Here is a 15,575-nt window from a genome sequence, read left to right on the forward strand (position 1 = left end):
AGTTTTCAAGTTGTGGGTGGGTGAAGATTGATGACGTTGAATGGTTAATTAATTATGTGCGTGTATGCACGAGCGGGAGAGATAGAGACAGTATGGTAAGATCAAAACTGTACTAAATATGTTGCAACACAAGCAAAAAAACTTACAAAAATATAGAGAGTATCCAAAGTGGGTGTATATGTAAAAGTTCTAAAAAAAATAGGTTTAGGTGCAATTCACCTTTAGTAAAATATAAAAATTACTACAAAAATAGTCTTATAGGTACAACTGGCAAATCAAATTTGGGGAAATTTTTTTTTATAAAAGAATAAATGACTATTAACATGTGTGTGGGTGGATGAAGATTGATGATGATGGATGGTTAAAAAAATAAAGAATAAAAACTTAGGGAGAGAGTGTGAATTATTTGTGATTTGTGTGTTTTTTTTTTCTCTATAGGAGGGGTAGTGAGTGATGTGGTGATGTAGTGCATGTATGTACGTATATATAGACAATTTTTTTGAAAAAAACAAAAATAAAAATAAATTTGTTAAAAACAAAAATATCTCAAGCGTACATTAGTAAAATATACAAATTACTGCCAAATCAATTTTGGGGAAAGAATTTATTTTACTACAAATTATGCTAATTTTAATAGCTACTTCTCATCATTGAAGTCTGAAGAGTTTTACTGAACTTAGGAACAAGCCGGTCTGGTCCTGTACTTCTCTTCATTGAAGAGTTTTACTGAACTTAGGAACAAGCCGGTCTCGTCCTGTACTCCTGTCACAACGTACTAGTTTTGAAATAAATCCCAGACCAGAGCAATAACTTGTCTTAGTTGTTTGATCCAAATTACAAACATTTGTATAAGAAAGCAAAGGTAAATCAAAAGAATGACACCTAAAGAAGCTCGGGTAATATTTTTCTCTACAAACTGTACTTGGTGAGAAGTATTTGTACATATGATTTTGTTACTAAAGTAAAACCGAAAGAAAGAAATCAAAAGACGGTAAATATGATACTAGCAGCGGCATCGATTACGTGTGGGATTTTGGGATTTTGTACTGTTTCTTCAGAAATTGAGACGCCTCTGAATCGTTTCTGTGGCACAGCACTCGCACCAATGTTTGGGTGTCCGCTCCAAGTTTGCCTTTTCCTCCTTGCTGCATCTCTAGACTGCTTCTAGACCTCAAGTCATCGATAAGCTCCCGTGTCTGTTCATAGTTATATGTGAGTATAAATTACCCATTGGCATATAAACCTAACAGCAACAATGGCTTTATACCAAAAAAACCTGAAACCAAACTTAGTGTATCCGAAGCGAATAAAACTGCAGGTTTACTAACCTCATATCCATGCAACTTTACAACAAGACGGACTCGGGCTACTTGGTTTTCAACCACTCCTCTTGGAAGTCCGTCCCCGCCAGAAATAAAGAATTCCTAAGAACACCCACAACCATATGAGCTTTAGCGACACATGCATTTCGAGTTATAAAGATAACATGACCGTTAATAAGAAAAAGTTACCTTTAAGACCTCTACATCTTCTTCTAACAGCTTTGACTCGCTTGGATGGAATACACGTGACGAGCCTCCATCTAATAGCACGCGAAGCAATCCATCCTGGTAGATTTTAAGTATTTTCAATCAAAAGGCAAACACTTGAGAGCTTGTCTATAATGTAAATAAACCGACTGAGGTTAAACTACAGACCAGTGATGCTTGAAGCAGGCTGGTGACTACACGATCCCTCAATGGCTCCATTATGACACTACAAAGCTGTCCAAGTTCCTGGTCAACGTAATTGAAAATTTAGCATTGTCGAGAAAAAAGCCTTTGCTAATATTCATTGGTGCCAAATCGCCATAGAAATCTAAATATAGTCAAGGAATTTAAAACTTCATTGACTTCTAGGCACCTAGTTTTTAGATATCCTGAATCATGTTACCAGCACCTAGTGTTTGGTGGTTCAGACCTCATGTAAACTGTAAATGTCTGGCTCAGCTATAACATGTCGTGTCTAAGGGAAGATTTCTTACCGTATCAAGGAGTTCGATTAGTCCTTCCAATCTTGATTGAGAAACACTTGGCTTGTATAAATTTTCAATAAATGGCTCCCTTAAATCGCAGAAGATAATTTTGGTTCCTGCAGTGTCAAAGAATCATGATTAGTTTAACCCTTCGATAATGAAATTTTCAAGGATGTAAACATACGACATCTCACCAGTAAACTCGCAGATACGATCTAGAGCTGCATTGATATCTTTTCTACTCCCCTCAAAAGATTCCTTCTGGTTAAAACTCTTGGATTTCTCAACTAAAGATTTTCCTGTAAGGTTAGCCAAAGTATAGATGTACCATTCTTATGACTAATACGAAATTTCTTGAAAATAAGATTTTGTAAAGGGAAAATGAACATTGAATAAGCACATAAAGGTCCTTACTGATGACAATCTTTTCACGAGGTTTTTTCGCTATCCAGCGGTCCCACATGCTGTCTTCTAACTTGCTCAGTTGACTAACAGCATACTGTGAAAAGCATATGAAACATTATAGATAGCAGCAAAACTTAAAAATGATGCTTGAAATGAGGAAGCGAGTCTTGAAGTTACATGTAAAGTATTGAGCTGCACGCAAAGTACAGCGGTTGCAGGAACATCAATGTTAATCGACCTTCTCTCTTCAGGCAGTTTTGACTCAAATAGTTCCTTCTTAACAAAAACCTTGATTGCTGTTTCCTTCTTGTAACGGGTAAGAACAGGTACAGGTGGAACCAAATCTTCCTTGCTAGCTGGAACAGATAGCAGAATATTTCAGTAGACCAAAAACATGGTCCAGCTTAAGTAAGATAAAGACTCATAAGAATATAAACTTCTTAACTTCAATCAGTCACATAGTACATACCTAGCTTCTCCATGACATGGTTAGTATAGACTTGAAATGCATTGTCAATGCCACGACAAAGAGCACTTAGTTCAATGGATCTCATTGGAACTTTCAGCGCAAAAAATTGATCAACAGTCTGCATCAAAGATTATCCAAAACATTAATTAGACACGCTCATAGAAGTGAAGACATATTAACTGAGATCAACTTATGCTTCTATAAGAAACAAAGATATCACAGTTACGTTCAATACAATTTTGACACATTCATGAATAGACACAGCTTAATTATGTCTAATTATCGTCCTTATGAACAATAATTGGAACATACGACCCATACCTCTTCTACGATCCTAAAAACTTCAACAATTGAGCTCCCATGCCGCTGTTGAGGTGATATTGGGTCCCAACGCTATACAGAAAAGCTAAGATGCGTTATGGTTTGGAAAACAAAAAAAAAGGAGACACAAAACTGGTATCAATGGAGAGAGAAAGTAATTCTTTGCAACATGAAACACCAAATCTCACCTCTTGTTTATAAGCTCGCTCCACCCAGCTTAAAATTCTTCCCAGCTGTGAATTGATCCATCTCAAAACCAATGTGCCGGAGAGAGATTCGACCTAGCAGATATAATTTACTGAGAAATATTAGAGCCAACACAATTAGTAGCTGAATTCGACCCTATGTATAAGGTGGCTTAAGCATGCTTTCTAGGTTCTAAAGTGAAACATATGTGCGTCTGACCTCATATGGAATTAATTTTCTGAAGTAAGGTCCATTTGTATCCTCTCCGCAGACAGAAGTCATTAACTCCAGTAAATATTGCTCAAGGCTATCAGCCGCAGGAAAAACAGAGACAGCATCCTCAGTCAAGTGTTCAGCACCATCAAGAAAAGGTTTCTGAGATAAAATACAAAGTTAAGATGTCATTTATAACTGAGATGTAGTAACCAAATATTTATAAGATGGGACACCAGCATAAAGCTTACCAACTTATTCCCGTAAAGCTTGTGAACAAGGGAGGCAGAAAACGCAATTGCCTGTGGGTGCCTCTGAGATAAAATTGGCATAAAGATAGTAGCGTCCTTTTTCATAAGTTTCTTTGTCTCCTCGGCAAGCAATGCCAAAGGGTGATCATTATTTCTGTCTGATCTTTCAATGGTAAGTGACATCTGTATTGCAAGAATCAGCCTCATCATACACTCTCTAATATTATGCATCAAAACTATGCACATTGAAAACATGTTTGCTCAATTCTTCGAATGGGCATAAATGAGAACTGATACAATACTTACTCTTGTGAACGTATTCTTGATGGAAGATAAAATATAGGACTCAATTTGCTCTCGATCCGAAGAGTTAGAATGCATCGCCTGTAGAAAAAAATAACCATCAGTCTCAATTACAAGTCAGTCATGTTGCTCCAGTACAAAGCAGGTCACATACTCGATCAGATTCCTCCAACAAAAGCCTCCAAGTGATCATTGCAACAGTAACTGTATCTTCCATGACAAGTGAACCCTACAAAAGTTAACCAGACATATAAGCAAGCATATAGTTTACCAGACTTTAATAACGAAGAAAGCTGATCCTATAAACTAATTACTGTAATTGAATTGAAAGTAAAGTCTGTGTCTAAATGCATTTGTTTTGAGGTAAAACCTCGGCAAAATGCAGGTGGTAGTCGCCCAGCTGCTTATCTACCCAACTCCGTATAGATGATAAGAAGGATTCCAGGAAGGAAATCTCTGCATTTTCAACACTGCACTGCAAGGTTTTCAAGTGTATCCGCTCTTGAGGCCCACGTTGTTCTTTTAAAGGGATTTTTTTCAGCTGCTGAATGGCATGTCGCAGAAGTCCTCGTTCACTAGTGATTACATACTGCAGCCACACAACATTTTCATAAAGCTACCATAAAAATTCCAATATAAAGAATCAAAAATATAAAGGAAAATACTTCTCCTTCGTTACCTGCCGAAACAACACCCATGCATAGCATGTGTAATGAATGGTCTCTGTAATTCCAAGAACACGCCATGTTGACTTTAAAAGCTCCAGAATTTCTTCAACTTCCTAAAATAAAATGACCAAGGTTTTCAGATCAATATGATTTAGTAACAATAAACTGAAAGGCAACTCGTCAACAATTTTTTGTTAGTAATGTATATGGGAATATCAATGAGGCAACAAAGAAAAGGAAAACAAAAAAAAGAGAAATCTAAGCAGATCAAAGAGTGACAGCTGAGAAGAACATAAACCTTTCAGATCAACATGATTACAAAATGACCAAGAATACTGTTGCTGGAAAGTTTTCAATAATATTTTGACAGAAATCACAAACCTCTGTGAGCTTCCCTTCATTTAACATGTCAAAGACACAGAGAAGCAATTTTTCATATAGTCTGACGTTCAAATGATAGCCATCAGCCCAATGGCACACTTCACCCGTCAAATCACCACGAGCCGGTCTCTCAGCAAGTGAAATAGCAACTTCTCTAAGCGATTTCAAACATTCTGCTCTTTGCACTTCTCCGGCAGAGGATGGAAGAGACTATAAATAGAAATGAAAGTAAAAGCGAAGTCAAAGAGAAATATTATGAAACCGCTAATGTAAAGCCATTCAATTATCAGTTAAATGGGATAAAAGCCAAAGAACTTATAATAGAGAATACTGCCAGGAAAAAAAAGACCCTATGCCAATTTCCCCACTAATAATAACTTATCTTAACCTTTGGATATTTTAATGCCACACCCATAGAAAAACCTATAAAATACCCCATCCAATATTTGATGTCTACGCCAAGTAATAAATCACATGAACATATATTTTTTTAAAATTACCTCTGATTCTTCAATCCTTAGCAGAAGACTCTTCAGGTCACTTGCCTTACGACCTGATTCTCCAAATCCAACAACTGGATTGTTAATGAGCCCCTCTGCTAACATGTTCAACTGAGATACAAAAAAAGTAAATAGATGACAGAAGCTACTAAATGAAAGAAGTAGTCAATATTACAACCGGGTGTGAAAAGCTGTCTTTACCTGCCTTTTCTGCCAACGTAAGTATGCTTTCTTGTCAGAGAACTCAGTACGAGACACGCAACATAGCAATTCTAAAGGCACCAGGAGGCTGTCCATTCTTTTCCCAGCTTTTCCCGCTAGGGCATTAAGCAATCCCTGTCTCGTTCTGATGTCCATGGCCTCAGAAATCTGTATGATCCCGAAATACCGATTGTCACGTACACAACAAACACATAAAGTGGGTGAACTCTAATTGTTCACTGGAAAGAGTTAACTGAGGAACCAAGCGAATAATGTCCAACCGCATACTAAAAAATCAATGACGCAGAGACATTTGGCATATTACATAAGATAAACTTTCCAGGAAAGTATAGAGTAATAAATATATAAAATCTATGCTCTGACAAACCATATACTGTATGCTAAACCAAAAGAAATAAGAAAGTAACAGTGTGAGAGAGAGATAGAGGGAGTGACCTCCATTTGGCCCCGCATTATTTCCAGAATAGCAACTAATCCTGATGAACTCTGAGACTGAGAGATACTCTCACTTTTGCGACCAAGCTTCTTGATCAGCCTAGACCTGCTTTTCTCCTTCTTTTTATCTTTTGATGGTACTATGAGACCTCTATCCGATTGCAAAATCCATGTAAAGAGAGATAACATTATCAGTAAGACTCTAACTATCACACCTCAGCTGAACAAACAAATTAAAAAGTAAGCAAGTCAATATTATGTATACCCTGAGGCTCCAGCGCAAGCCAACAGGATTTCAAATGCAGTTTCGCGGAGATCATCATCGGTAATACCTGAAACAAAAATGCATTACAATTTTCTTAATAAACTAGTGAGTTCTCGATTTTGCATGTGTACTAGTTATGGTCTAGTCGTATATAGGTGTGGCTACTGATCAGTATAAGTAATGATAATTTTACAACTAATCCTAATTTTACAAGTATTCCTTTGACTCTCAAATTATAGTGCCCCATCCATAAATGATGAAACACCAAAGCCTAGAAATTTGCATACAATTTGAATAATATTATGAGGTTATCCAATGAATTAACAGTAACAATGGTAGTATTTTTCATCAAAATTACTTCTTCAAGATATGCATTTTTCTAATCTATTACCAGTAGCAAAGGAGGGCAGTTTTGGCACAAGATCAGCCGCATCATTTACAGTCCGCCTAGAGATCCTGAAATTACCAACTTCCTCAGGGTCGTCATCGTCCTCAAAATCTTCAATGTCATCAACAGTCAGCTCTTGAGCTTGTGGTTGTGAATCAAAAGATTCTGATCGCATATGTGATGGCACAGTCGGTGACTCACACCACTCCGGATTTGTGACCATGGGAGGGGCTGAGGCAGTTAAAATAGGAATAGGTGGTGGGGCCCTTTTTGGAGGTGAGCCAGAAGATTCAGGATTTGTAGCCAAAAAGAACTCATCAGCAGTACCAACGCTATTCTGAAAATATGCAAAAGACCAAAGCAATGAGAAAAATCACTAATACAAGTGGAGTGAGAAGTAGAAGACGACTTAAGTAGCATCTCAGTGACAGACATATATAACGAAAGTAAAAAACACACAATATATGTGACTAGATCAGTCTTCCACACGGATTATTCATAAATGCATTTGTCTTAACTTAATCAAAAATGTTGCAAAAGGTTGTCTCAGTAATGGTTAAGAAAAATCTAGTATTTGAAAGACGAAGACAGAGATACAAGTGAGAGAATGATACCATATAAGGCAATCCACTGTGATCATGAAAGTCCCGAATAGCTTCAGAAAGTTCAAGCATTCCACCTACATTTTAAAACGATATACATTCTTATTGAACTCCAAAACAACAGAATGATCATAGAAAACATTAGAAGAGAGATGTATCATCATATTATTTACCTTTCTTAGCACAGTTGATGACATAATCAACACTAACTTGATCCAAATCAACATCGTCGAGAGTGACAGCACCAGGAGGCATTATAACTTTCTTGATTAAGCTACCAGCCAACATAAAATCCAATAGTTTCCTCCTATCCCGCCGATATCTCTGAAGTATCTCAACAGCATTTTCTCTAATACACACAGAAGAGAACATGGATCAAAAAACGAAGACTGTGCAGTAGCCAAATCAAATCAAAAAATGAAAACATACTCTTCCATCTCTCGATCCAGCAGCAATATAGTTAGTCCACTCGGATTCTCAGATTTCAAAATTAACCTGTGAAATTGAAAGCCGCAAAGCAAATGGAATTAAAAAAAAAAACTTCAATGAACCAAGTACGAAGGAGGACTAGGGAGACTAAACATTGAATGCAAAATCTAGTTCGTTTAAAACTGAACTTACCAATCATTTCCTCGCGAACACCGGAAAAAAACTAACGAGATCGAGGCTGGTGAGATGACGGATTCACGGAGAAGGAATTGGGTATGATCTCGAAATGTTAAAGAGTAATGAACTGAATTGGAGAAGTTCGAGGAGAGGTTTGTGAGCTGAACTCGAGAACGCGCCGGGGACGAAAGATCTAATCTGTATATTGGCGTATTGGAGAAAATAAAAATAACATTAAATAATAAAAAAATATATAAACTGTATGTTGCTTATTTGTCTCTTCTTTTCTTTTGTGAGATTCCCACAAAACCGAATTAGTCAATTTTGAAGTCTCATTTATTGTAAAAAGTAGGTATAATTTTTCACTACTGTATTTAAGTCAACGAAGATACAGTATTTTCTTATTTTCTAAAAATAAATATTTATTGGATTTAATCATTCAACTAATTTGAAAATTCTATAGATTTATTGGATTTAATAACCGATTTTATCTATGAACAAAGAATTTTATTAAAGTTGCAAAAAAAAAAAAAAGGAGGATTTTATTAGAATAAAAGGCTCCATCCATGTTATCAAACTATGGACCGAAGTGGATATTTTGGTCAAGCCCATATGTATTGTCAAGCCCACTGGGCTATATTTATTCTCCAAAAGGGAAGGAGCAAAGATCGAACCATAATGTCAAGAGTAGCCAACAACAATATGGGAGTGTCTGTCGGCAACTTGCCCAACGAGCTCTACGGCAACTGAATTTTGAATTTTCCAATGCCCTGACTGCTTCAATTTGATACTAAAAAGTTTATATTTGGAAAAAAAAATAATTACTAACGATACATTGATGAGAGAAGACAAAGGTGGTGTCTGTGATGACTTAAGAGAGTGTGAGGAAAAAAAAAAACATTATCCACTGAATGATGAACAACTATAGCTTTTCTTCATAGTTCATACCCCCCCTCCCCCTATAAACCAATGGTCCCACTCCACCGCTGAACAGTCTGTCACGTGTCTTCACCTCCCTATTACCTACAGGCCACGTGTATCGACCAAATCGAGTGAACATGGTTACATGGGACGTGTCACCTAACCTGTATTGCTAACCACTGTTTGAATCTGAAAGGGTATATCCGTAAACATATACCTTCTTCTTCGTTAATTTTTTTTTTTTTTGTCGTCTTTCCGTAAACAGAAACTACAAAAACAAAACAAAAAAAAAAACGTTCAAGTTGGCCAGTTGTGTTGTTAATATTTTTTAGTTCAAAGTGCCGACCTCACACAGGAAAAATAAGATTTATGTAATAAACACGTGGACCAATGAAAGAGTTGCTTTAGATGGAGGAGTAATCTAAGCCACAAATCTCGTTTGCGAATTCTGAGCCACTAGTTAAAGTTCAAACTCACGCGCTCTCCACTTCCTTGCAACTTGCTTCTTCTTCTCTTGTCTTCTCTCTTTCTCTCTTCTCTCCTATTGCAGCACTCACAAAATCTATTAACACAAGATAGAAGAAGATAAACTCATATAAATCTTTTGGATTTTGGATTTTTGGATCTGATCTTAAAGGTGAGTTCTTTATTAATTATTTATCATTATTATTATATTCTTATAATTCATCTTCTTTAACTTTTTTCTCCTGGTGGTTTCTGAATTATAGTGGTGCGGTGACCTTCTGTAGCAGGTGGTGGGAAAGTATATCATTTTCATGGATCGTTATTCAAGGAGGAACTTAGAGGATCTTGTTGTGCCTAACTATCAAGAGACATCAGATTCATACCCTTCTCCTGATATGTGGGGTACTACTACTACTGGATGGAACATGAACTCCTCTGCTGCTGTTGCTGAGAAATGCTTTGATTACGATGTCATTAACAATGGTTTCAGTGGAGGGTTGTATAGTCAGATGGAGATGGGTACGTGTGAACAAGTTGAGGAAGAAACAAAGAGGTTAAAGGCTAGTGGTTGTTTTGACCGTTCCCTTCATGATTTCGATGAAATCCAACAGATGGATGACATGTTCTTGTATGATTTTAGCCCTTAAACTCATTCTCTCAGATGGTTTAGAAAAATGTTTTGTATGATTCAAATGTTTATATCTTTGTGTCTGTTTTGGTTTTGGTTTCCGGTTTTGACTGAAGAAGTTCCATTTTGGAGGATGTTCCAGGGAATGGGAATTTTCATTCTTTCAAGGAGTCGGATAATAGCAACACCACGACTTCATCCTCTGCGTATCTTGACAATACCGATGGCAGAGAAGTCCCTATGTTCCATTACAACTGGGAAACTTGTCAAGACATGCCACTTATGGTATGAATTAGTTGACTCTTTTTTCTTATTTTTATATTAGCATTAATGTCAAAATAGTAGAACTATTCAAGAACTTCTCTGAGAGATAGATCTTGTGGAATTCAGAAGACTCTAGGGATCAGTTATGGTTTGGATTTTGGTCTGAGATCTCCCTGGTTTTACATGTTTTGATGTTTCTTTACTTGTGACTATTACTGTTCCAGGGGGTTATTAACTTGGGATTATACTAGAGATGTTAATATTGGTACATTATTTTTGGTTCAAGGAGGAGGCACCAATGAATCTGTGTGAGGAGAACATGGAGGAGGCATCTGCTGAAGAAGTGGTGTTGCAGGATTTACAAAGGGCTACGGAAAAGGTGAGTGTGATGTTTGATGTTCTGGATCTTGTTTACAACTTTTACTAGATCAGTCTTGTAACAGAGTTGCAATGTTTTATTTATATACAGTTGACTGATGATACCCGCAAGTGCTTCCGTGATACCTTTTACCGGCTTGCAAAGAACTCACAACAGAAGTCAGATTCCAACTTGGAGGAGTTCTTTGAGGATAGAACCAGGTATAGAGAGCTTTCTTCATTAATCAAAACTTGTTGAGGACTCACTTTCATGAATAAGAAACACTCATCACCATCTTTTGTGTTTCAGTAGCAACACTGCTGAACTGGAAACAAACTCAATGGACAGAGCCATTGCCAATCTCACATTCAACAAGATGGAATCCAACATGAGAAATATGCCTCCACCAAAGAGACTTTCTTCTATTCAAGGATAAAGAGAGGAGAAGAGTTCCGAAACAAAAACCTCATCATATATAATCTTGGGAAATAACTTATGTGTATATAATATATATATGTGTGTTTTGCTTGTCTTCCCAAGCTTCAGTTTTGATCTGTTTCAACAACACACTCTACTCTGCTTCTGGATTTCACATTTCTTGATGCACTATGTATTATTTACTGAGTGAACCCCTTGAAAAGTACATTACTCCATGTAGAATCTGTTGTCAAAATTTGATTAAAAAAAAAAAAAGATTCTTTAAAAACATATGTAAGTGGTAAACAACCTTGGAAACAGCAAAGCAGAGGAACTAGTCTTATACCAGCGGCAAAAAACATAAACAAAACACAAGTCAATTGTAATATCACCCGACCATCAACTAAGAACCGGCTAACTGAAGAAAATATAATTATCTAACACAAAAAAGTCTCTGACTCACGTTTGCATAATTTATATATTACAAACTCAAACGTGCGTTCCATTAGTTTCTTAAGCTTGTATAAAGATTTGGTCTATACTCTTATACATAACAAAAACATTCTCAATTTTGATAATTTGTAATGGCGACACCACCGTTAACGCCAAGGATGCTGACTCCAACGACAATGTCACCTCTCGGTAGTCCAAAGTCGAAGAAATCAACGGCTCAGGTACGTCCTGAGATCACGTTAGAGCAACCCTCTGGAAAAAACAAAACAACCGGTTCAAAATCGACGAAACTCTTCCGTCGAGTCCGGTCTGTGTTTCGTTCACTCCCGATCATGTCACCGATGTGTAAGTTCCCCGTAGGAGGAGGAAGGCTACACGAGAACCACGTCCACGGAGGGACACGTGTCACGGGTACGTTGTTCGGTTACCGCAAAACGCGTGTGAACTTAGCGGTTCAAGAGAACCCGCGTTCAATGCCGATTCTGTTGCTGGAGTTAGCGATACCAACGGGGAAGCTGCTCCAAGATCTTGGAGTCGGTTTGGTGAGGATCGCGTTGGAGTGTGAGAAGAAACCGAGTGAGAAAACCAAAATCATTGATGAACCGATTTGGGCTTTGTATTGTAACGGTAAAAAATCCGGTTATGGTGTGAAGAGACAACCAACGGAAGAGGATCTTGTCGTCATGCAGATGCTTCATGCTGTGTCTATGGGAGCTGGTGTGTTACCTGTGAGCAGTGGAGCGACGGAGCAAAGTGGTGGGGGAGGAGGAGGAGGAGGGCAGCAAGAAGGAGATTTGACGTACATGAGAGCACATTTCGAGAGAGTGATCGGTTCAAGAGACTCGGAGACGTATTACATGATGAACCCTGATGGGAACAGTGGACCTGAGTTAAGTATTTTTTTCGTTCGGGTTTAACTAAAAACGACGTCATTTTTAGAGGAAAAACATGTAAACCACTCAACTTTTAATTTTTTTTTTTCTTTTTAATACTATGTCTCTTTTTCTTTTTTTTGGTTGATTTTGTCTATTTTGGTATTCTTTTTTTTCTTTTATTATTTGGTAAATCACTCGGAATGATTTGTTGGTGATGTGTGCATTAATTGTAGTTATATAGTTGTCCACTATAAGTTATTTAGATTTTATTTTCGATTTGTTTTATGAAATATAAAGATTTGGACAACTAAAACATATCGTAAAAGATTATTTAAGAAAGTTAGATATATTAATCAATTTATCATGTCTAATATGCATTTATGATGATATATATTCGAAATATAGAATAGACGAAAGTACATGAGTCATTGTATTCATTTATTAACTGGTTTTGAATTGAAACTCGCCAAATTTAACGTTACAAAAAAAGTCCGAAGATAAAACAAAATTGTAACAAAATTTCAAGCATCGACATGTGGGTAAATCAAAAATTTGATTCGGTATTCCTACTTTGTTTGTCTTTTGTTTACCTAGTTTAAAACACGTGTTTCGTGATTCCACAACAACCCAACCCGTTTCGTCCTAACAAAAATTCTTCTCTAGGCCCGTGACATTTATGTGTGACATCATAACAACCCATCCCGTTTAGTCATATAGCTTCTCTTGGTGACAATTATGCGTGACATCACAACAACCCATCATCCCGTTAGTTTCTCTCGGTGACAAGATGTCTTACATTGATCATCGTACGTAGTATAGTTCAGTCTCGTATTTACTACTATTTTTAGTTGCTCATTAAAAGAATTCATACCATAAAAATTGGTTGATTAAAAGGTAAAATAAGATTGGAAAAACAGAAATAATATGCTATATAGGTTTTTTTTTACAGGATATATCGTTTTCAGAAAAGAAAACAAAAAGGAGAGTATAATTGGTAAAAACACGTGTTCGATCCATAATCCCTTGTCTTATAATATAAAATTATCTATGAAATACAGACACATATTTATATTTATATTTGTCAATACATTCAGTTAACACTTAACACCCATGAAAAATAATAATCTAGTACAAATAAAAACATAATTAATGGCAAACACAAACGATATTTATTAAAATAAAACTCGCAAACTTCGATGTTGACAAAAAAAAAAAAAACGACAAACTATATTGTGGACGTTGCTTCATTGTCTATCTGTAACAACAATACAAACTATACTGCCTTAACTTATAGGCCCCTCAGAATCAACAAGAGTATAGATGTGGCACGTGGCCTTCGTTTTAGCTCAACCTGAATGTGAGACCAGATCCACCTAACTTGTCATCCACCAAGGCTGACAATCTTTCCACTTGTGAAGGCGACAAATAGTTAACCCAATCACTCACTTCTCCTTTCCTAAACAAGAATCGGTTCTCAAAGTTCTTGATCGATTTCTTTGACTTGTTCACTTCCAGCTTCTTCAGATTCTCGAAGCTACACAGGTCAGCGATAGCCTTCACAACTCCCTTTTGTTCCTCTTCTTTGGTGAAAGGAAGTCCCAAGAAACTCGCAAGTTTCTTCAAGTTGGTCTCGATGTCTTCTTTGAGATCCTCGTACTTTAGAAAGAACACTTTCTCTGGTCTCTTTAAGCTCTCTCTATAGTACCCCAACATGTGTTCCCAGAACGGGCCAAAACCGATCACTCCCCGGCAGTACAGATCAAACCCTTCATCTAACAAGACTGGGCTCACTGACTCGGATTTGATGTTGTTGATAAAATGCCACGAGGAGATGAATGTGTCAAACGGGTTCCGGCACAAGTACACGACCTTCACGCCAGGTTCCTCGATCGAATCCTTGAGGGAACCGAAAGGGACGTGTGTTGCGAATGTTCTTGGTCTGGCTAGACCGGAGAGATCGGGAACAGCTCCGTTCGCGTAAAGCTTGTACTCGAAGAAAGGTACAAGGTCATGAGGGTTGGATGTGAGAAGAGGGTGGTTGGTGGTTGAGGAAACCGGATCAAACCGGTGACGTTTAAGGATGGTAAAAGTTAAAGCTTTTAACCAGGTAGTACCGGATTTAGGTATGGTAGCGAGAACGACGTCGTTAGGAAGGGACCGGAAATGTTTTTGGAAAGACATGATAGCTTGAATCTCCTTGGCTTGGCACCAAAACCCTTGGAATAGGTAAAGGTAACGAGTTCTCCATCCCCTCTCCTTTGGAAGAGAGTCCAACATCTCCTGGAACTCGTAGCTTAGCCCTTCATCATCTCCACCTCCGTGTTTCGGGTCGCGGGTTTGGCCTTCCTTGATGAGCTCGAGCTTGTGACACATGGAGAAACTTGGGATCGCCATTGGGATGGTCTTCACGCTTGAGGGCGCCATTGTTTTCTGTGCTCTTGTGATGAATATATAGAGAATTAAAATGTAATGGAAGCTTTGTGTGTTTGGGTATAAGATTTCGTGAGGAAGTTGGCTGTTTATATAATAACGCAAAATGCATGAGAGAGAGAGAGAGATGCCTTTGTGAGAAGAAGAGCACAGCAGCCTTCATTAGTTGTTATTATCACGCACGTGGGAAAAATAAACGGCGTGTGCGAATATATTATTTGCCCCACTGCATATATTTACTACTCTCACTCGAAATCTTTTTATTATTTTTTCTTTGTCTTTGTTAAGTAGTAAAGTCGTGTCATTGTCTGTACTAATTCTCCTTTGGTGTAAGTGCAAGGTTTGGTTTGCTGCTTTTTCATTTGTTTCTGGTCCATTAATTGTCGGCAGAACTCAACTTTCCTAGTAATTTTTTTGTTAAAAGGAAAAGTCACATATCTTTTTACGGAAAAATACTCATATATACGTGAGTCATACTTACGCCTCGTTTTGTTTAATAGTAAGCTTTAGAGTTTACACGCGCGGTATTGACAAA

General features: G+C 37.4%; 2 protein-coding genes and 2 pseudogenes across 21 annotated transcripts; 2 read left to right on the top strand and 2 right to left on the bottom strand.

Annotated features, from left to right (window-relative positions):
* Positions 1-779: 779 nt before the first annotated feature.
* LOC104768901 (protein unc-13 homolog) lies at positions 780-8,534 on the bottom strand. The gene is made up of 27 exons (XM_087504210.1): positions 8,245-8,534; positions 8,053-8,118; positions 7,797-7,972; positions 7,636-7,700; positions 7,025-7,358; positions 6,634-6,700; positions 6,369-6,519; positions 5,913-6,080; positions 5,712-5,822; positions 5,212-5,421; positions 4,842-4,943; positions 4,533-4,751; positions 4,317-4,391; positions 4,166-4,243; positions 3,860-4,042; positions 3,615-3,770; positions 3,398-3,490; positions 3,210-3,281; positions 2,889-3,006; positions 2,597-2,775; positions 2,429-2,513; positions 2,209-2,313; positions 2,024-2,130; positions 1,698-1,775; positions 1,512-1,607; positions 1,329-1,424; positions 780-1,196 (listed from the first exon to the last, which is right to left on the bottom strand). Exons 2-27 carry the CDS (start codon positions 8,058-8,060, stop codon positions 1,020-1,022), a joined length of 3,309 nt encoding a protein of 1,102 aa, XP_087360336.1. The 5' UTR covers positions 8,061-8,118; positions 8,245-8,534; the 3' UTR covers positions 780-1,019.
* A 915-nt stretch (positions 8,535-9,449) lies between these two features.
* LOC104768902 (protein LNK4) lies at positions 9,450-11,522 on the top strand. 18 transcript variants are annotated; one of them, XM_010492996.3, is made up of 6 exons: positions 9,450-9,787; positions 9,879-10,243; positions 10,360-10,528; positions 10,794-10,886; positions 10,977-11,086; positions 11,178-11,522. In XM_010492996.3, exons 2-6 carry the CDS (start codon positions 9,927-9,929, stop codon positions 11,299-11,301), a joined length of 813 nt encoding a protein of 270 aa, XP_010491298.1. In that variant the 5' UTR covers positions 9,450-9,787; positions 9,879-9,926; the 3' UTR covers positions 11,302-11,522. The 18 variants fall into 18 exon arrangements, 12 of the variants coding, with proteins under 12 accessions (XP_010491298.1, XP_010491296.1, XP_087361698.1 ...); XM_010492994.3 differs by having other exon boundaries at positions 9,903-10,243; positions 11,175-11,522; XM_087505572.1 differs by having other exon boundaries at positions 9,552-9,787; positions 10,363-10,528.
* Positions 11,523-11,827: 305 nt separating this feature from the next.
* On the top strand, positions 11,828-12,743 carry LOC104768903 (protein MIZU-KUSSEI 1 pseudogene; annotated as a pseudogene). Its single transcript, XR_015593961.1, has one exon. The product of XR_015593961.1 is annotated as a protein MIZU-KUSSEI 1 pseudogene (transcript).
* An 877-nt stretch (positions 12,744-13,620) lies between these two features.
* LOC104768904 (cytosolic sulfotransferase 15 pseudogene) lies at positions 13,621-15,268 on the bottom strand (annotated as a pseudogene). The gene has a single exon (XR_015593250.1). The product of XR_015593250.1 is annotated as a cytosolic sulfotransferase 15 pseudogene (transcript).
* Positions 15,269-15,575: the final 307 nt, after the last annotated feature.

Source organism: Camelina sativa, chromosome 20 (assembly GCF_030686135.1).
Source record: "Camelina sativa cultivar CO46 ecotype springtype chromosome 20, ASM3068613v1".
Lineage (NCBI taxonomy): Eukaryota > Viridiplantae > Streptophyta > Magnoliopsida > Brassicales > Brassicaceae > Camelina > Camelina sativa.

Coding starts and splice junctions, on each gene's coding strand:
- LOC104768901 (XM_087504210.1), bottom strand. Junction 3,771..3,859: donor AGCTTTACGGGAATAAGTTG/GTAAGCTTTATG, acceptor ATTTTATCTCAG/AAACCTTTTCTTGATGGTGC. Junction 2,514..2,596: donor TGCAGCTCAATACTTTACAT/GTAACTTCAAGA, acceptor TGCTTTTCACAG/TATGCTGTTAGTCAACTGAG.
- LOC104768902 (XM_010492994.3), top strand. CDS start 9,927: ATGGATCGTTATTCAAGGAGGAACTTAGAGGATCTTGTTGTGCCTAAC. Junction 10,887..10,976: donor TACAAAGGGCTACGGAAAAG/GTGAGTGTGATG, acceptor ATTTATATACAG/TTGACTGATGATACCCGCAA. Junction 11,087..11,174: donor TTCTTTGAGGATAGAACCAG/GTATAGAGAGCT, acceptor TTTGTGTTTCAG/TAGCAACACTGCTGAACTGG.